The 21,131-nt window shown below is 41.0% G+C and overlaps 1 protein-coding gene across 3 annotated transcripts in view; it reads left to right on the top strand.

Annotated features, from left to right (window-relative positions):
* Positions 1–21,131, top strand: part of snx33 (sorting nexin 33) — a 26,571-nt gene extending 5,440 nt beyond the window's left edge. For all 3 annotated transcript variants that reach the window (XM_084364980.1, XM_084364979.1, XM_084364978.1), the window contains exon 3: positions 17,384–21,131. In XM_084364980.1, the coding sequence (XP_084221106.1) occupies positions 17,384–17,637 (254 nt within the window). In that variant the 3' untranslated portion in view covers positions 17,638–21,131. The remainder of the gene's footprint in view (positions 1–17,383) is intronic.

The following is a 21,131-nucleotide window of genomic DNA, read 5'->3' as shown; positions in this document are numbered from 1 at the left end:
CTACGCTGGGAAAGTGTTGCCAGAGCATCAGTAACAGTGAAGAATAATACACAAAGTGTCTGCTAATGGTAACAAACTAAACTGACACCCTGTGATCACGTTTTGTTTCTCAGTCTGTGCTATTTATTTCCTTCTAGATGACAGATTAGGTCAGGTTGTGCCTCCAGCTTCTCCCCTCCCCTCATCACAGACACACACATGCAGAAACACCATATGAACCCAAGAGTGAAACATAGTTTGTTTAATGTGTCAGTCTGGGATGAATATGAGGTCAGAGTGTTTGCCTGCCGATGCACACACCCACGTACTACTACGCTGTCCCACTTAAACAAATACTGTCATAAAAAAGATGGACTTTGACAACCTGAGCAGACAAGTATTTGAAGAGAAGGTGGTAGAGAAGTATTTGGGTAATAATGTATTCATCACTTGCTGGTGTTTACAGTATATACTGATTAGATTATTCAGTTATTTTTCAAACAAAAAGGCCAAAGATTCTGTTCTGTACTACTGTTTTAGCTTTTTAAATATCAAGAGTTACTGCTTTTCTTCGTTTTATGACAGTAAGTTGAATATCCTTAGGTGTTACCCTGGATTGGTCACATAAAGCATAAAGTAAAAACATTACAGCGGGTTGGAGAGAACACATACCCCAGTAGAAAATCACACCAGAAGTGTAATAGTCAATATCTCCTAAGGATATACAATCCAAACTGTGTATGCATCAAAGAGCTTACCTTTTTAAGAGTAGATGTTACTTTAATAAAAGCTCTTGATATTACTGACGTTATGTTATGTTAAGTGTGTCTACAATAACTGTCACTGGAGACAGAAAGTTATCCAGTTATTTACCTGAGTAGTGATCTCAGCATTGTGTTTAAAATGGGGTGTTTTTGTTGTGGTTCACCTAAGATCCCTCTGGGTTCTGTTCAAAGTTTGATGAGACAAATAGGGAGCAGTTTTGTTGAGGTGTGATATTACAACCAACAGCCATCATGTGACAAGGACACCTGAGTTGGTCCGGGCGGTCAGAATTAGTGATATGTTATATGACCTCGGCCGCCCTCTCAGAGCTCAGCTTTTAGTAAACAGTGAGTACGGTAGAAACCCTTGAAATCCCTTTTTTTATTTAAACCTGATCTTAATGTCAAAATATAGAATGTGTAATGTAACTAATTTACTCAAGTAATGTAGGTACAATTTCATTTTCTGCTACATTATACATGCAGTCCACTTTGATAACTGTAATTACTCTTCAGATCTAGATTACTTAGTGTTGGTAGGCTATTACTCGTGACATGTTACCAATCAGATTGTTTTGTGGGCGGGACATTGAGTGAGAACGTAGACTGGTGACTACAGATGACTGCGTCAGAGCCAAAGTAGCCCTTTTTTAAATTCTTTAATTTAATTGGCAATCAGACAATAAACAGGCCGATACTGGAAATCTGAAAAATGATGAATATTAGATCCAATAATCGGCCCGGAGGTTATCGGTCCGTCCCTAATCGCTTCTTTTTGAATACTTATTTTACTTATCGTGCCTCTCACACATTAATATCTGAGTCAGGTGATGTTTCTTTAAGGAGTTACTGTGGTAAGAAGTGGTTCAGCTTGTTTGCAGTTATCAGTACTCATAGTTGTCAGTGACAGCAGGAATGTCCACAGTGACAAGTGATGCTCGCAGCAGCTGATGTCAGAGACTCACTACTTATGTTTGTTGAAAAATACTGTGCCACCACTGCAGTCAATGGCTTATTTAGCTCTCATGTTATTAGCATAATGGTGTTTAATCAGTAACCTCATTGGCCTGAAATCATGAAGCACACCGTTGTCCTACAACGGTAGCATTCCCGATTTGAATACTCTTTCACAGTTGTGTTTGTGATGGCTGATTTTCATAAACCTCTCGGTGAAATATTAATTCTGCTCAAACCTAGTTTTACAGGACAGTCAGATCTCTGTCATATCAGCGTGTAAGCTCTCAAACAAATAACTGTATCAGTAGACTGGAGTCTGGGCTGCTACCAGAGAGTTATCATCTCCTTCAAACAGCTGGTTATCATTATCACAGAGGTCATTTGTGATACAATTCATATAGTTACATGTGGTCACTCCACCCAGGAATGAATGAGAAAAACAAAGCCATCTGAATGATTGAATGATATTAAAGGGTCAGTCCACCCAAATAACAAAAATGAATATCAGTATTAAACCCTGGTGGTGTCAGGTCAGGCCAAGATATCTGGCTGTTACATGTAATTTAATTAACTGCTGGTCAATTGGCTAACACGTAAACTTTAGGAGGCTGCTGAGTCAGCTTTAAAGAATTATCGTAGAGCAGACGAGCGGGTATATTTGCACAGGCCAAACGTGTGCAGCCCAAATGATGTATTATGTTCAGAGGGATGATCTAATATTTCTGAGGGTTTCCAGCTGACCTTAAGTTGAATAGCCATCGCTATCTTTTGGCAAATGCTGTCAAAATACTTGTGACCATGCAGTGTGTTACTCCACATATTTTCATCTTTGCAGCTGTACTCTATTTTGGCCTTTTCATATTCTTGCCAACAGCAGGACTATATCAGATTCTTTGTTTTGCTTAAAAGTTAGAATCTGAGGCCAACTTTTGTGTTTGGTTCTGACCTAAAAGTGTCTTCAGTGAAGAGGATTGAAAATCGTGGTATAATTATTCCTCATTTAGATAATATTTTTGCAAGTTTTAGGTTATTTTATTCAGGCACAGTTTTTATAAAGCTGATTGTGTTTAAACAAGATTTAAATTTTGAGAAGTTTTTCTTCTGTTCAACATTTTGGGTAGTCCGTTTTATTTGCTTCCTTAGATGAATTAGATGAGATGATTGAGACCGCTTTCATGTTTGTACGGTAAATATGAACCTGGGGCCAGGAGACTGTTAGCTTAGCTTAGCACAATGACTGGGAGCAGGGGGAAACGGCGAGCCTGGCTCTGTTCAAAGGTAACAAATTCTGCCTCGCAACACCTCTAAAGCTCACTTAGTACGTTACATATGGGATTGTTCTAATTCCGATACAAGTATTGGAAACGCCTCTGATCCTATCTAAAATTTGGATCAGTTATCAGTGAGTACACAAGTTTATGCACCAATCCTATCCCACACAATGGCTTTATAAGAATTGTACATTGTTTTTAGGCTGCATGCACTTCCTGAACTCTTGTTGTCATTGTCAGGTTGCCAGGTAACCACTGGCAAGGTATATAGGATAATTTTGGTAACTGTAACCAAAACCCACTTAAGCAGTAGAATTTCATAGCCAAAAAACAACAAACACTGTACAGGAGGAGGTTGTGCAGCAGTGTTTTTATTCAGGCAGAGAACCTTTCCCTCTGCTGAGTCTTCCCCGCCGGTCCAGATAACGCCCCTTGATGTGACTTGTGTTCTGCTGAACCAGATACAGCTGTGGCAACACTCAGAACACACAGAACTGAGGTCGACCCTTTCCGGTGCAGTCCTCCTCCTCTTCATCTGCTCATTGCTTCTTTTCCTGCCTGACTTTGCCCTTCACTGAGGTCTTTTTATTTTGCAACTGTGATCCTGGTGAGCATGTGAACTGCAGGAATGTTAACTGTCTTTGAGATGTGGTGTTGGGCAGCAACTGCATATGGCCTTGATAAAATGGATCGAGGAAGGAGAAAGGTTGTGGGTTATGTCAGAAAACTGTCAGGGTGTGCTCCCTACATGTCTTTTTCCCATTTTCTCTCTCCTGTTTTGGGTTTTAGTCAACAGATCTCTAAGCCTCTTCCCTATTTGTCTCTGTTGTTGTTCAATCAGCGAGTCGGTCCGTCTCAAAAGCTTTACCTCGTTTCGTTCTCCTCTTCACATCTGTCTTTTTCTTTTCATCCTCTTTCCCCCTTGTATCCTTCGAAAGACACCTAGATCAGAATTGTCTGGGAAACAGCTGTCCTAGTTTATATATTGGAGAAAGTAAATCTATAGTTGGTCCAACAGCTTGGACCTCTAACTGCTGTACTTTGAACCTCTGCCAAACTAATCCCATCGTTAGACCTTGATCTCATTTGAATAAAAATCCTGATCTGAAGGGTTAATCGCATTGTATTTCTATAGAATAAAGGGCCTCTGTGGCTTTTGTGTGAAAGGCAGATGTGACCACTGCTGGATACAATTACTTGTTTGTTGGTGATCCTGGTCTCTCAAATTCATTGTACTGTGTCCTGTTGAATGGGTAGCACATATTTTGAATTATTGTGCATAATCATAAAGTGAGCAATGCAGGTCTGGTATCAATTTGATCTTGAATATTAAATGTGTAATCTATGGATGCATAGTAACATTAAGGCCCAATCCCAATACACCCTTTGCCCCTACTACTATGTTCATTACCAAGTGTTAGGGCTACATGACCTCCAAACTAAGGGTTATTAGTTTCTCTATCATTCCAATGTATTTTGGTCCATTTCTTTATAGTAAGCATAAACAAATACTCACTACTAGTTTGCTGGTGTCTTGGAAGATAACTAGCTAGCTAGCTAACATTACAGGGTTGGGTAGGTTTCCGGTTTTGCAGGTCCGGTGTACGAGCTTCAATCACCATTTTTTTTGCCAACCAACTGAACTGGCATTTGTATAACGTTCTCTTCAAGCTGAGGTGAGGACAACCAGCAGCATGTGGCTAGTTAGCAGAAGCCTGGGGTTAGCCCATTAGTTCAACTCCACAGGCTTATGTTTTGTTATGTGACAAATGAAAACACAATGTGTTGCAGTTGCCCTGATGGACTGTAGTGCTGCTACACTCTCATTCATGGGAGTAGCTGAGTCTTGTGCAACATCTTGGTGTGAAATTTGGTGTACCAGTTCAGTCTAAGGTCTTATAACAAACAGGTTTGTAAAGATGCTGCACTTGGTATTGCTCCTCTAACATCAGTGCAGACTGGCAGGGTAGGAGCACGGGTTGCTGATGTTAGCCTATAAAGCACCTTTGGTGGCCAGGTAATGAAGCACTGACCTTGTCATAATACAATGATTGACTAACACAAGAGAAATCACTGTAGCTGCAGACGGCATATTGGAAATGTCTGGTTGTATCTGTTCAGGTAAAGGCTATTGATGACGTAAGGGGGTCCCAGCTCACAGGGGAAGATTTCAACCACTCGAAAATGAGGGGTAGGAGTAAAACTGGAAAATTGCATTGATCCTACTGCAACAGGTATTCGTGAGAGTAAAGCAGATATCATGTTCTGTAGATTTTGTACCTGACAACCACTGATCTGAGATACAACTAGGGCTGTAGCTATCGATTCTTTTTGGAATCGATTAATCTAGCACTTTATCGATCGATTAATCGATTAATCGTATATATATATTTTTTGCATTTTTAAACAACCGAAACAAATAATGCATGACGAAAATGATGTGGCTGTAAAATGATCAACCATTTGGCTTTTATTTCTTTAAATAACAGAGGTATTTCTTACAACTCCAACATTTGGCTCCAAAACTTTATTGCAATTTACTCATTTAGTGCAAGTGCAAACAATTAAATAACAATACAGTTTCAACTTACTGTAAAACATGTATAACATGTAACACTATGAATCAATACAAACTTAAATAGTAACGGCCATTTTGCCTTAGTGTTGTCTTATACAACATTACAAAAAGGGATTGCACCTTCTAACCACCTACTAACAAATAATATATAATCTCTGGGATAGGCCTATTTGCTATGGTAACCTAGCAACCTATGTGTGTGCACGCATGCTGTGTTATATATAACTTTATGTTATACACAGCACCAAATCACAACAGAAGTCATTTAAGGTCACTTTTCCTATAGAACCGGTCCGGACCGTGTTCATTTAATTAATAATTTCTTCATCGTCGCGCATCTACAATTCTCCACCGCTTTGTTTTACGAAGGGAGGAGCTCCGGACCGACGTAAACAAACACGCGTGCACACACACTTACAGACAGACAGAGAGAGAGAACATGTCACGTCGGTCTCAACTGTCTGTAAAGCAGATATCATATCTAGGTTTTTTAAACGCGCACAAACTGATTCTGCTCTGGCATGTCATCTCGAGCCTTCGCAGTTCTCCGTCGTGGTGGCGGATACGCAATGCAATCTCCCCCGGGCTGCTGGAGAACCAGCGTGAGGACGTGAGTTTAGAGGACCAATCACAGCCCTTGCCGTCTCCGTTTCCCCGCGACGGAGTGCCGGACACTCCGCGCCCGGAGAGTACGGAGAGGCTCTCCGGCTCTCCGGCGACGGAGAGGGCTCTCCGTGTCCGTGTACGGCACTTTACGCAGTAGTATTAACAACGGTCCGTGTGGAACATTCAAGATCCCTGCGCGTCATAGGAATTTAACGACGCTTCGAGGCAGAGTTTTTGCCTCGACCAATTTTTGTAATCGAGTAACTCGAGTAACTCGATGAATCGTTACAGCCCTAGATACAACCACCTGTTGAAGCTTTGAATTAACACAAAAGGGTGCACAATGGAGGGAAACCGACCTGCCCCGCTGTGTGGGTATCTGTCCAATCTGATCTGATCACATGTTGTGTAAGATGATATCTGAGGCGTTGGCTCTGAATGAACTCTGGCTCAGCATCACCTGTTTCCCCAGAGTGACATGTTGTGGAAAGTACAGGAACAGTTTCTGTTAAATTCTTGTGGACAAACCGAAACACTTAAATTGATCTTGAAGTTGTGGGTTGGCTGTAGAGGGCCACAGTGGAATAAATGCTTTAAGTACAAGATTTTAAATGACCTAAAACCAAAGCAAAAGTCCTGACTAATGAGCTGTGGGAATCTGCAGTGCGTTTTTCAGAATTAAAAGAACCAGACTTGTGCTGTTTCCTTTTATCTTGACTCCTTTTTGACATCTCGATAACTTTAAAAGAGGGCTGTCTTTTTCCCCTTCAGTTATTACTGATTGTGGGATAAAACCCTCTGTGATCCACACCAGAGCAGGGCATTATTCAGTTTGAGAATGAGCTTACTCCCCTGGGACGTCTCCAGCACGCCAGGCTTTTAATCTGGACAAGAGGTTAGTTGTCCTCCATATGGCAACACACTAAAAAAACACATGCAGGCTTTATCAGTTCGAAGGAAAAGACATTTTGTTGCCAGCTCTGAGAGAACGTGTGAGCCAAATGCCCGCTGATAAGGGAGGGTCGTCTCGCATCGAGTTTTGGGATTGTGCCTGCGTGCACACATGAACGTCTTTTGTGTGTTTTGTCTGAACAGTTCTCTGTTGTTTAATTTTTCTTAGTGCTAATCGGGAGCTCATTGCGTGTTTGTTTTAGTTAACAAACATGTTACAGATGAACATTCCTTTCACTGGTTACAACCCACAAGGAAATATCACACTGTCAGCTGGTAGATTAACCTCAATCTGCGAAACCATGGCTTGGGTTTCAGGAGCGTGCAGTGGCCCAGTAAGGGCACTTTTGAGTGTTGATTGCATGTTATTTTGCCGGCTACAGTACCATCGGCTGACTGCGGTGACTACGGAGAGCAAATGTTTTCTCTCCCCTGTTTGCTTTCTCATAAATCTTGACAAAGGCTAGGCCCTCGTCTTCGCACACACTGTCTATCCTCACGCCTCTGCATTCCTGTCTGCGTTGGCCCAGTGCACTGTAGTTTCACACTGAAGGAGATTACAGATGTCTCCAAGAACTTGGTCTTTACCACCGTCGCCTCCCTCCTCCTCGCAAAGAACCACAGATGTTATGTCTAAGTGGCACTGGACCCGAAAAGGCTTTAGGTAAGAGAGGCGTTAGCTTACATTGAAAAGACCCCTCCTCAGTTTTTTATACTCCGCTCCCACTCCTGAGTAAGACAAAATATAAGAGGCACATCTTAATACCAACACTGACTGACCTCAGTTACAACACCCCTCCAAAGGGCCCTCCTCACCAAGAATGTTAAGTAGATAAGTGGAGCCCACACCACAGCTATAACGACAGTGACAGTAGTGAATCATATCTTTGGGATCACATTCATAAAGATTTGATTAACCGGTTTACAGATTTACAGGGCCATCAATTTGCTTGATTGTGGACATGTTTATACTAAATAATGTAACAGGCGTGCTTATGATATTGGTCTCTAACTGTAGCCTCCATCTTTTAATGGTAGGCTGATTGATGGCATATAGGAAACATCGCGTCTCTCTCTGGCGCTGTTTGTGCAGTGAGGGCAAAAAAAATCGCTGCATGTTGGTGCTGATTGACATTAGCGAATGCTATGGCAACAGAGGGCTGACTACACGTGTAGGGTTGATACAAGCACAACACTTGCGAGCAACATTCAGTGTAAGGTAGATCTGCTCCAACAAGACTTTTCTGTCTCTGTAATGATAGTTTCTGATAAAGCTCAGGATAGAAAGACAGTCAGAACAAGCTCCTCCTCCTTTTTCTTGGTTACTGGGGTGACGGGGAACGAGTCCTGCCTGATCTAAGATATGATTGGTTGCCTGAAAAAGAGAGACGGTGATAAACTCAGTGCCTTTCTTAGAAGTTGATGGAAACCACGATAGAGTTAAAACATGACTCCAAAGGAGGATGCTCTCTCTGTCTGCTAGATATGTGAATTGACAGCTGTTGGCTAACATGTTTGCTACAACAGTTTCATAAGCTGGTATTTGACCAATGTGTTTTTCAGCCCAATAAGTGGCCAAAAAATTCATTAATGCCGCTTAAACGCAGTGCTATTTTTAGTCCGAACGCCTGCTAAGAATGACATGATTGCTTAGTCGCATTATTGCCTCACAGCTGGAGTTGACCGGGACAGCTGGCAGCTTTCTGTCTGCAGTTTGCATGATCACTCTGGCCCAAAAAAAAATGCAGATTGGGTTTACTGGAAAACCTGAAGATGCCTGCAGATATGAATGTGTTTCTTTCTATATGTTTTAGCCTTGTGGCGATCTGTCCAGGGTGTACCAGCTAGGATAGGCCTCACTTCCAGTCGACCTTTAACAACAAAAGTGGTTCTGGAGGTTGAATCTCCTACTGCGTGCCTTGCATTATCATGAATAAATGGAAACTACAAGTCATTGCCATCTGTATTTGTTCACGTTTGATCATCTCCTTTGGCATCACATTCACCAGTTAGCTCACAGATTGATGGCTTTTCTGGCTCCGTCCATCTCCAGCACAGCTAATGTAACCCTGAACCAAGACATAATCTTCTTTCTCTCTTTAAGATGAACGAAGCTTCAACTGTCAAAGGCTCTGGGTGTCCGCCAATGTAGCTGTAGTCGTGGTAACGCTGACACGATGCTTGTGGTTGGCATAGAGATGCCATCCCTCAGAGGAGAGCATTGTTCGCTGTGCATTCTCTGGTCTTTTTCTTGTGTCATGATGTTGTTGTGCAAGCAAGCGATCGTCAGAGTCAGGGCATTGGAAAGTCTTTCATTTGGAAGGATGTGTCAGTCGAGGTCAGATATCCACTTTGCTTTATTGTGTCGTCAAGGACAACTAACATTCGGATCAGCCAAATGTCTTTAATCGCAGGAACATCTTGCATTTTTTATACGCGCTGCCTCTCTCCGGCAATTGCAACACTTCGCAATAGACAAAAATTACAGAGCAAACACACGGAGCAAATGATACATCTGTTCCTTAACAAAAGAGCTGGAGCTGTTCTAAATTAATTTTAATGTCACAGTCAGAAACGCAGCAGAAAGCCTCAAGACCCGGAGGGCTTTCAATACATCACAGCTCTTGTCTCACAATGCTTAAAGTAATAGTAGTATGCTATACAAAGGAATTATGAGTCACAGTAATGTTCATGCTGGTCATTTATTTTAAATGATGTGTGATGATATAACACATTTTTTTGAGTGTCTGAACTTTGTCAGGCTGGCTGAGTTTAAAACACTCAACTCATAACAAAGCGAGACATTTTGTTCCAAATGGTGGCTGGAAATCCCAAATTCTTCTGTCCACATCCAATCCAACTTTCGATTCAACTTTGACAACACCCTTTTCTCTTACAAAAAGTAGGAAACCTGAGCTGAAAAGGGGTGAATTAAATCCCCTTGCAGAGGAATGTTGTGAGATAAACACAGGGCTATCAAGTGGTGATTCATAATACTTCCCTTCAAGATCAGTGCTGAGTATATCCTCTTTTAATAAACAAATACATCTGTTTTGGAGCATGTCTGACAAGATGTGTGGATTTACAACACAGATGGTGTTGTAAAAGTATATCATAATTTATATCAGATTCATTCTTATTAAAAGAGCGTCATCTGTTGAACACATTTTTGCACGGCTTCAGTTCGAGCTTTGAACCTGGTCGAAGCTTCATGTCTGTTTCTGTCACAGTCATGGTAGAAAAAGTAGTGAAGTAATACCGAGCGAGCAGAGCCTGTTTCTGTTAACTGATTCTGTGCCAACGGGGAAATATTTGTTCCGGCCTGCCATTGCCCCTCTTCAGAGTGAAAATTTTGCCATAAAAATAAATGGACAAAGGATATTTAATCAGCACATTCCAGCTCAGGACATAAACTCCAGGTCGGGTTTTATCCGATGCTGCTGTAAACACTATTACGGTTAGCTTACTCAGCAGTGGGCTTTTTCATGTTTGCGTGTCCTCAAGGCTTTTAAGACCCACTTTAAACACTGGCAGATATGGCAGAGTCCTTTTGACCCTGTCATGCATTCTTTAAGCTCTCTCTTCTCTTCTCTTCTCTTCTCTTCTCTTCTCTTCTCTTCTCAAATCTCCTTTTCCTCTTTATTTTCAGTTCCATAGCACATGTTGTTCCTTTCCTTTCCTTTTCTCCCCTCCCCTCGTCCATCAAGACTTACTATCAGTAGGCTATTTATCTTGATCTGTCTCGTCATCATGGACTAAAGGCCTGCTCATAGCAGCATTTAAAGTGGCAAGATTCTCCAGCAAAATCCTTTTTTTTTTGTCAATGAGACCATTGCAAAAACTAATGTCACTGCATTGTGGGAAGGAGCCCAGCCAGCTTTTGTGTCTGAATAACAATAGCATGTATTTGACTTGTTACAGCTCACCAACCAAGCCTCTATTAACCCTGCAAGTTCTACTTCACATAGGCTTATATACATTTTGTGCCACTTTCTGGTCCTTTTTTTGTTGTAATTACTTTTGAAAGGTCAACCGAGAACAAACATCTCATCAGTTCACTGTGGTGCTTGACACAGACGTCAACCCCTCCACACACAGTCACACACACGCAGACTCCCTTAGTAAGATTCAGTGTTTCGTGGTGACAGGCCTCATTTGTCCCCAGTTGAAAAATGTTTCTGTTTACTTGTCTTTCACTGTGAATAACATCCACTAATCTTACTCAGTCACGTTAGTTCTTCCTGTGTTTGAAGTCTTTGGACCAAATACCCAGATTTGTTTATTTTATAGTGCACTGATGAGTCATTCTGATTAAGCAGATTTGGAAAGGAAGACCACACTGCGCTTTCTTGTCAGTATTTGGACATTAAAACAGTTTAAGGGTTTTCAGATTTACAGTATTCTAACTTAATTGTAGTCTAATATTAAGTAATGGCTGCTTCACTAACTCTGTTCACCAAACCATAGCCCATTATCTCGGAATGGAAAACATCAGGCCGTTACCTGCCAGATATTTTTTTCCTTTTTCTTTGCAAAAGAGAAATTTAGCCCAAGTCCAAGTCTTACAGGAAAAGTGTGGGTGTTGTGTGTTTTGTGGTTTGCATTGCAGCAGTGGAGTCATTACATACTAGGGGCTATGCTTTCACATATTAGCCCAATACAGTCTCTCTCCTCACACCCCCACACACAAGCACAAACTCCTACACCTCGAGAGGATTGTGAAGCAATGTGTTTCATAATTGAAGATTGTATCAAACTTAACCTCTGAAGGGAAAGTACAACTTTTGAAGGAGTATGTCCTGATTTGTAATGATGGGGTCATTCAGTTCATCCCAAATAACATGTCCTTAATGAATTTGTTTTAGGAACATAATCACTGTAGCTAAAGGGAGTTAAAAGGCTAATTGCATTGTAAGGAAAATAAACAGTGTTTGTCTGTTCTGATTTAAACTATTTTTTCAGCTAACTAGAGAATCCGACGAATGTCATGCCACATCAACCCAATCGTCAGAAAAAATTCTGGCAACGTACGTATCTGCAAACTACAGATATGTTGAAACCTACATTTCTTTTTGTTGCAACTTTACGTTTTCCAATGTAAAGTTTTTGATTTTATCTTCTGACAACACTGTGTTTATGCCCTGGTTAGGTATACATACACAAACCACTTGGTTAGGGTTTGGACAAGTTGGGTTTTGGCTCAAAGTATCAGATTATGCTTTTACATTTTTTCCCTGTCCTTTGGTGTTTGCTATTGGTTCTTGTGCATGTGAAAGATTTTGAAAGTTAAGTCTGCACAAACAGAATCTCCTCTCTCCCACAGAAAACACTGCTCCTGAAACGCCTCGTCAGTAGTCCCAGAATCTGCGACATCACACTGCGCCACAGAGTCGCACATTTGCATAATTAACGCCAGTGGCATGTTTGGCACGTAAGAATTGATTTAGAGCAGCTGCTCTGTTGTTGTTAGCGGTGCTGGCTCAGACGTGTGCGAGCTGACCAATCAGAGCAGACTTGAGCGTTACAGACAGAGGAGGAATACAGAGCTGCAGCACTGGACAGTATGAGAAAAGTAATGTGTTTTTTGAGCACTAAAGCATGTAAACCTGTTGTAGTTCCCATGAACCTGAAATTTAGCGTAATATGTCTCCAATCAAAAAACGATTTAGTCGCCACAACCACAGCTGAAGATGTCCAGTTTTGTCATTCCAGTCAAAAATATAATTTTTTTGTCACCGCGGCTGGAAATTGTCCCGCAGTCTCCTTCAAAATATCACTGGCTTGGCAGCCCCTCCGTCGCCCCACATGAAAGTCTGCTCATAAACAAATAATGTGAACATGATATGACACGTATTAGATTATTATCTCAACATATCAGTGGTTTGCAGAAATGTTATTTGACAACATTACAGTAAAATCTCTTTTCAAACAGTTGACGTTCGCGCACCACTTATCAGCCCATGTTATGTTATGTTGATTGGTTATAAACACATGGCAGGGTACAGCTGAAACTGGCGTCAACTGAAGAGGCTCCACTTCAGTTCGTGCCTCTTTCTATAAACGGGAAGATTGATTTAATTAGCTGTGGTCGGCCCCAGCTGAGAATGAGTTAAAATTAGACCCACTCGTCTCAAAAATGCTGCGTGCTAATGTTTGGATCTTGAAAGAATCTGCAGTCTGCGGAGAAAAATAATGCTGGCTCTGCCAAAAAAGGACCTAAGTCATGGGGAATAGGGAAATGTCATCATCAGTATTATATAAATAGAAGCACCCCATGCTGTAAACAAGTACGAATCTTAAAGAGGGACTTCCGTTCTCAGATTTCATGGAAGAAGATTGATGTAGATGTAGAGAAGAAGTGCTGCACTTCCTGAATTCATCCTGCAGTGACCCTGCGCCCAGGGAGGCCTGTGGGAATGAGGAATTTAGCAGATGCTTGAGTTCAGTCAGCCAGAGGGTTGAGGTCAGAGTTAATCTTGACCGTCCTCATTCTTTTTCTCCCAGTTGCACACACTCATACTGTACGACTTATTAAGCAAGACAGGGTAACTGCAGGTCTGGAAAAGTCTTCAAAAGCATTGGATTCTTTTCCCTCTTAAGACAGAAAGGCCTTGTCAGGAGACCTTACGTTTAAAAATGGACTTGTTTTAACAGCGGGATATATATGCACGAGGCTGTTGCCTGTAACTAACGCAAGCTAGCACTGTCATTATGTCCTGCTCGATTCTGGCAAAAACTTAAAATGACTTGAATGCATTAATCATGTTTTTAATTGGTTAATCCACCCACCATTTTTCTGTCACTAATGCAGGTGAAGGTCACATTTGATTAATTATATCATTAGGAACTGGCAAGTACTCAAATAAACAGATGTAATAAGAAATAATTCTAGACAATGGATAGTTTAATCTGGATGGACGTTGGACCATAATTCAAGGTAAAACAACAGGTTTTTATACCCAATTAACTTCCATTAGACAACAGCTGATACGGTACTGATACGACAGTGTTTTGATATGATACGATTAGGAAAAGGCTTAATTAATTAATAAGTATCAACACACATATTGGAGACATTTATCTAAACCTGGAAGTGAAACACACATGATGTAATTAAACAGTAATGTTAGTCAGGAAGTTGCTGAATGCTAACATCAGCTAACGAGCCATCACATGTTGTTTTACCTTGAAATACGGACGAATGTGCCTCCAGATTTTTACTGTCCATCATCTGTTTAGTTACTGATCAATTTGGAAGCTGTAAAATGACAACAATTTGTGAAGTTATTTACGCCGATACGACTCGCAACCTGGAACACAGCCACATTACATTATCCCAGCATTTCAGTTTCCCAGCCTGAGAGTGACGTTGGAGGAAAAAGGCGAAAAAGGGAATAAGGTCTGTTGTCAGGATAAGAAGCGGATGTTTTAAAAAAAATAATAAGAAAAAACAGTTTTCATGCAGAATCCCCAACATGATTGTAAAGTCTGAAATTTACCTTGGGGAAAGCTTCAGAAACTCTGTGAGAAAGCCTTATTTGTATTTTCCCCTCCCCTGTACAATGTTGTCCTTTTTCTTTTCTTGCTCCCTCTCCTCCCAGCCCTTCTTAATCCCCTACAGAGTACTAATATCTACCCAGCACAAACCCATGAAGCTGTCACATGTGAAATAGTTCAGTTCTTTCTTTGGCCACAGCCATAAAACATGAGGTAGCCAGTCTGGTTGGGCAAGATAAACAAATCTGGTGACTTTCCACACCGCTGGCCTTGTATCATAGAGCCTTTAACTGTGGAAAAACAGACATATACATACACAACATTGCCTTTTATTCTGCTACGGTTTTTCTTGTATTTTGCATTTTTAACAGAATGGTTTGCATCACGTTAGAGAGCAGATCTAACTTCATTCTGATGAGATTTTGCATTAGCAGAGTCGAGCATGTTGAAAGGGGATCTAATAGAAGGAAACCTAAACACTCCTGTTTTTCATTCTTTCACATTTTCTTCTTTTGGTCGCTTGTGTTTTGCGGTTGTCATAGAATAACATAGCATCAGTTTAGGGAGGAGATTTCTCTGCGAGGAAGAGCACATCAAAGCTTCCTTTGTGATGAGATTTTTGCATTAAGCTGATCCAAAAATGTTGATTCAACCCCCCATTATTTCCCCGCTCCGCACACATACACACAAGCACGAGTGGCGTTCCTTTATGTCCCACAGATCTGGTGATGCACATTCTCCTCTCATGTGGAAAACAGAATACATGAATGTAGGTCAGTGCTACAGACTGTAGTCCACACGCCTCCTTGCTGGAACAGACTGGAAGTGCTGTTCATGCTTTCCCAGACTTCTGCCAGGAATTCCATACAAAATCCAGGGCGGCATGAACTCACAGATAGAGTTAATGGATAAAACCTGAACGCTGCGTTGGACACCTTAAAGACACAACGACTTGCGAGCTTGTCCAAACTAGTCCTGCAAGCAACTTTATCTGCACGACGAATGCCTAAGATCAATCTTCTTCCCAGTTTCGAGCTCAGCTTGAGATCGAGGCAGACGCACTAATCTGCTGGGAAATGCAGCGTGGCGACATGCCATCAGGCTGCCATGTTCTTTACTCGGAAAGTGACGTCATGGCAGTCTGGGTGAATGTGGTTGAAACTTGTCCGCATCATCTGAAACTAGACGTTTGGTATGCAGTGAAACAAAAAGTAATTGTGTGGTTTGTTCCCTGCTTTACCTATAAAGTGTTCAGCTTTGCAGTCGTTAATTTCTGAAGGAAAAGTTACGATGCTGGTCTTTACTGCTGCTGACATATTGCTGTAGCCGTTCATTTCATATATCACAACGTATAGTAAGTAAGCAACACAGACCCACCCAAAGAGCAATAAAAATCTGAGACTGCATTTAACTTTTATTAAACCTTTTTTGTTGTTTTGGGGTTTTATTTTTATCCTTTTATCAGAAACACATTTTTACAGCCCCTCAGTGACTTCTGACTTACTCTTTGAGTTTTTACATTGACTGAAAGATGGTGATTATTAAGCTGATAGTGACATTAAAAGATCAGTCCCACTAAATATATAACACTTACCTCTTATGAAATTTAGCTATTCACATAGTTTTGGTTGCATTTACCCAGTCTGTCTGTCTTCAACCCAATATAATGGGGATACCTGGAAACTATTTTGTGGTTGTCGTTGTCTAAAAGTGACATTTGAATAATTTAAACAGCAATCAGCAGCAGGAATCAGTGTTAATTCATTCAGCAGATTTCTTAGCTACTCCATTTTAGTAGAAACTCGTCCCAATATGAGGAAGGTTGACAGTGGGTTCAGTGGATTAGCCAGAACAGCAAGTACATTATGTTTCTGGGAGGTTACTACAGGTTAACTGGCCTGATGTAGTGGCATGCATGCATGCAACGCTTTAACGTACCTTTAACAACAAGCCAAAGGATTTGAGTGACGCTACATGTGGACTTTGCTGTTAGCAGGTGTTAACTAAACAGGGGAACACCACCAATTTGCGGTCTCACCTCAGAGTTTATCCCCCAGCGCAGTTCGAGCGATGATAAGATCATCTATCGCAAATGTTGGATATCGCCCAAGCCAACTGAATAGGCCAATTGCCATTGACTCCCAAAACAGCCAGATCCTGGCAGCATACCAGCGACAGCGAGCCTTCGTCGTCTAACTCTCATTGAGTTTGGACAAGAAAGCTACTTGGTTAGGTTTAGGAAACATTTTGGTTTGGTATTATATAACTCTTAAGTTACCAATGTGCCGTTTTTACAGACCTAACCTCAGTTAAATAACAGTGGAGACTAAAAGCTGTCTCCTGGACTGTGTCCTGCACTTGTATGACCCGATAATCCATCCCTGACCTCCCTATGCAGAGTTGTTGCTCTTTATACTACCCTGCTTGACTTCCTGCTTCGCTGCTATATTAATGGTGTAAATGTGAATAAAGGTTGTGAGGATGGGCTGCAGGAATCCTATGAGAGAATACTCATACCAAAATCTAAGAAGTGAAACCATAAGCTATCTGCATGACTAGACACCACTATGTGTAAGCGATAAAATATGTCTGTTTGAGATATTCATCACAGATGGATATCTCTAAAACTGGGCAAGTAAAACTGAAACTGTTTACATGACCATGCACCATTAGAGGTAAATTATTTTATTTGGCATTTGGGTGAACTGACCATAGTATTCTGTTTGCCTTCTAAACAGCCTTCTGTTTTTAAAGTTATATATCTTTCTATCTCAACCCAGGTGCCTTTGCCAAGGTGAAGGAGAGCCAGCGGATGAGTGACGAAGGGAAGATGGACCAGGACGAGGCCGACGGCATTAGGAAACGCTGCCGGACGGTGGGGTTCGCCCTCCAGGCAGAGATGAGCCACTTCCATCAGCGGCGAGAGGTGGACTTCAAAGACATGATGCAGGCCTACCTCAAGGAGCAGATAGCCTTTTACCAACGTGTTGTCCAGCAACTGGAGCGCACCCTGCGCATGTACGACTGTCTGTAAAGACACAGAACTGCTGTCCTGTTCAAGATGCCAAAAAACACAGAGGGGAAAGAAAAGAAGTCTTGACTCTGTTATCTAAGTGTTTGGTTTCAGTCATGTTTGAAAAGACTTGCAGATAAGTGAAGTGGAAGTTACTGGAAAGACGTACTAAGCCAGTCTTTCGTTTAGATGGATTCAAAGTCACGTTTTTTTGTCTTTTTAAAGACCTACTGTACCTTTTTAATTTCTGAAATACACATCACATAGGCAATGTCACAGCATATTGTTTATTTTACATAATTTAAGGTGTAACATTAAAATAAGAATATAGGTTTCAAATTCATAGTGGATCTATAGTTGATTGTCTTTTAGTGTAACACGCCATGAAACGGGTTCTGTTTTGAAATTGTCCCCTTCTCTCCATCATCATGCACTTTGGCTCCTCCTGGGACTGATTCAAGTGGCTTCTAACACGGAGAGAAAAACCCCAAATATTCTGTGTTTTTTGTTGTTGTTTTTTTTTTTACCAACATCTGATAAACATTCCAGATACTTTAATGCAGCATTTTAGGATTTTTTTGAACTCACTGAATACTGAATTGAAATTTCACCACCATCTTTGTTGAGTGCTCATCTTGCTCAGGTGCTCACTGCCTCAAGTTTCACATCAGTTTCTCTGGTGTCTCTTCGCACAAAAAGCCTGTCTTAACTTTGCACCATGTGGAAGACTCACTGAAACCGAGTAATTCAGTTAAGTGATTTAAGTAATTTTCCTACTTTCTTCATGCAGCAAGTGCCTTTTAAGGATCTGAGGCATTCTGATGGAATGAACATATTTTTACATGGACCGTTTGTCTGTAGCGTGGCTGGTGTTTTCTGGAATGAATTGTATTTAGAAACGAGTTTGCACATGTTTTTATACACTATTGGGTCAGAGTGTGTTGGTGTGTGTGGGTGAATGAGTGGAACGAGTCGACTACTGCGCTGATCAATTCCCCTTTCCACTGTGGAAGACAAGAAATGAAGTCCTATCATGTAGCAGCAGGTTTATCTAGTCAGCTAGTTGCATAGCAGTGGTCTAGTGAGGCAGAACATCAACATGGCATTTCACTGCTTCAATACTTTAAGATTAAATCATTTTGTTGACGCAAGACCAAACTCTACCTCTCACCACAGTTTTGTGTTTGATGTAGTTTGGGTCAAAAACTGTTCAATTTGCGGTTCATATCAAGTGTTTTAGAACAACATCTACTGCATAAAACCACATTATATCGTACAGATTTTCTCTTTACTGTGCACATAACGACTTACAGATAGAGTTTGACATTTAAAATCTGCTCATTCACTTTCTTGCCATGAGTTAGATGATGATATTATCTCCAATCTCATGTTTGTTTGTTTAATGTGAAGCTACAGCCAGTAGATGGTTTAGCTTAGCTTAGCATAAAGCCTGGAAACAGGGAGAAACAGCTAGCCTGCCTCTGTGTGAAGGTTTTAAAATAAAATCTGGCTCGTCTAATGCTCACTAATTGAACATGTTATTTTTAATTTGTTTAAACTGTAAAGAAAACAAAGTGTAAAAACATCAATTCACGCTCTTACAGGGTTTACGACACTGGCCAATCATGAAATAATCAGGCTCTAACACCCGGAGTTAGAACTTTATTGATCCCGCTGTAACGTACACAATTTCCCGCGTGGGGATCAATGAAGTATTTTCGATTCTGATTCTGTAAAACCAATATTTGTCATGCTTAGACTGTGTTCCAACTGCACGCAAGCATCGTCCACACTGAATGTATTAAGTATGCATTGTTAGTTCAAGTAAACAAACCACGTACATCAGCTGTGCGCTGGAGATCAGATTGGAGGCTTAACCGCTCACGTAAAAGATGTGAGAGCTTACTAAAATAGCCCATCGTCCTACGTTTGTAAGTTTTTAATCAGAAAACACACATTTTACACCGTGATATTTAGATGTTCCTGTACTACTCTTGTTGCTCGTGTTGCATGCAGTTAGGACACGGTGTTACACTTCGGCTTTTGCATGGATTAAACAAACTAAATAGGACGTGCTAGGTGCTGTAAGGTAAATTTTGCTAGCTTTTGACAGAGCCAGACTAGCTATTTTACCCTGTAGGCTAAGCTAAGCTAAGCAGCTAGAGCCAGATTTGTCCTGCAGACATGAGAGTCATATCAAACTTCTCATCTAACGCTCGCCAGGAAAGTGAATGTGCATATTTCCCAAAATGTTTAACTGTTCCTTGAATAATAATACATGTACCTTATTGCTCTTATTCCAGCTGCGATCACAGTGCGGTGTCATGTTTTATACTTTGTTTTTCACTTTTAATGAAATCATTTCTCCACACTGAATGAGATTTGACTGACTGTCGAGTGTTTGTTACTAAAAAAGGGGTGTTGCAGTAACGTCACTCATTCTGTTTAACAAGAGAGAAATTTCATGGCAACCTGCGGTCTGCGAGACTATCTTTTAACGTCGTGTCAACCCTCGAGGTTTATGTGGAGTGACGTCTGCGTTTGCAGTTATAAGCATTACCTCAAGACATGCAGGGAACGTTTTTGTGAGCTTCTCCTCGAGCAGTTGCCAGTGTTCATTTGTCAGCTGCGATTCTTTCTCTTTGTTTTGACGGAAGAGGGTCTGATCTGTCAGCGGCGTGTTTGTGTGTGGATGAAAAGTGAAAATGAAAAATGTTGCTGTGACGTCTCCGCCTGGTGTTTGCGAGTTTCAGAATTTGAAGTTGGAGCCTTGTTATGGTTCTGCGATAACACAGAAGTGCTGATTCAGAGCGCAGGTTTCTCAAACAAATGGTCCCTGTGTGTTTGTGCGTGACTCAGATGTGAGTGTCAGTTACTGGTACTGTTCAGTCCACATCTGCAGCCTTTAACTCTTCACTGTCTGCATGTGCTGTTGTTTATGTTGAACAAACCTTTTTTTGCTTTTTTTGCATTTTTTTTTTAATCTGTCAGCATTTGCACTCATCGCCTTTTCTCCAAGACCAAAGAAGTCAGATGTTTTCCACTGGGCTTCCTCTTTTTTTTTTTTTTTTACTCTCTTTGGTTGTAGTGAAATGTGCTCCCTGGTTTTGTACTTTTATCTGTTATACTCTAAGGAAAATGTGAAGAGAGCATTTGGAAAAAAAAGTAAAGACACATTCCACAAAGGACACCAAAGGCAAAGACAGATTTGGGGCAAAAGAAAAACATGCAAGGTGCAAAAGAAAGAGAGAGAAACCAGTTAAAGAACCTCCAATCAGGTTTGATAACGACGCTTCCCTCTCTTGTTCCAAAGCTGCACGATAAGTTAAACACCAGACATTTCACACAAGTGACTGTTACCCAACATGGATGTGTGACCTGGTGAGTTTGCAGGAACTCTATGCTTTAGTTTCAGTCCCTGAAGTAACGGATGGTGATTTTCAGGAAGTAATTTGTCACTTGATTTAAGGGAAGGGGACTTAAAAATCTTAATAAAAGTAATGATGGTGATCGCT

The sequence above is a fragment of the Pagrus pagrus genome, assembly GCF_965226575.1.
Source record: "Pagrus pagrus genome assembly, chromosome: 10".
NCBI lineage: Eukaryota > Metazoa > Chordata > Actinopteri > Spariformes > Sparidae > Pagrus > Pagrus pagrus.
This window is presented reverse-complemented; position numbering and strand designations above follow the sequence as displayed.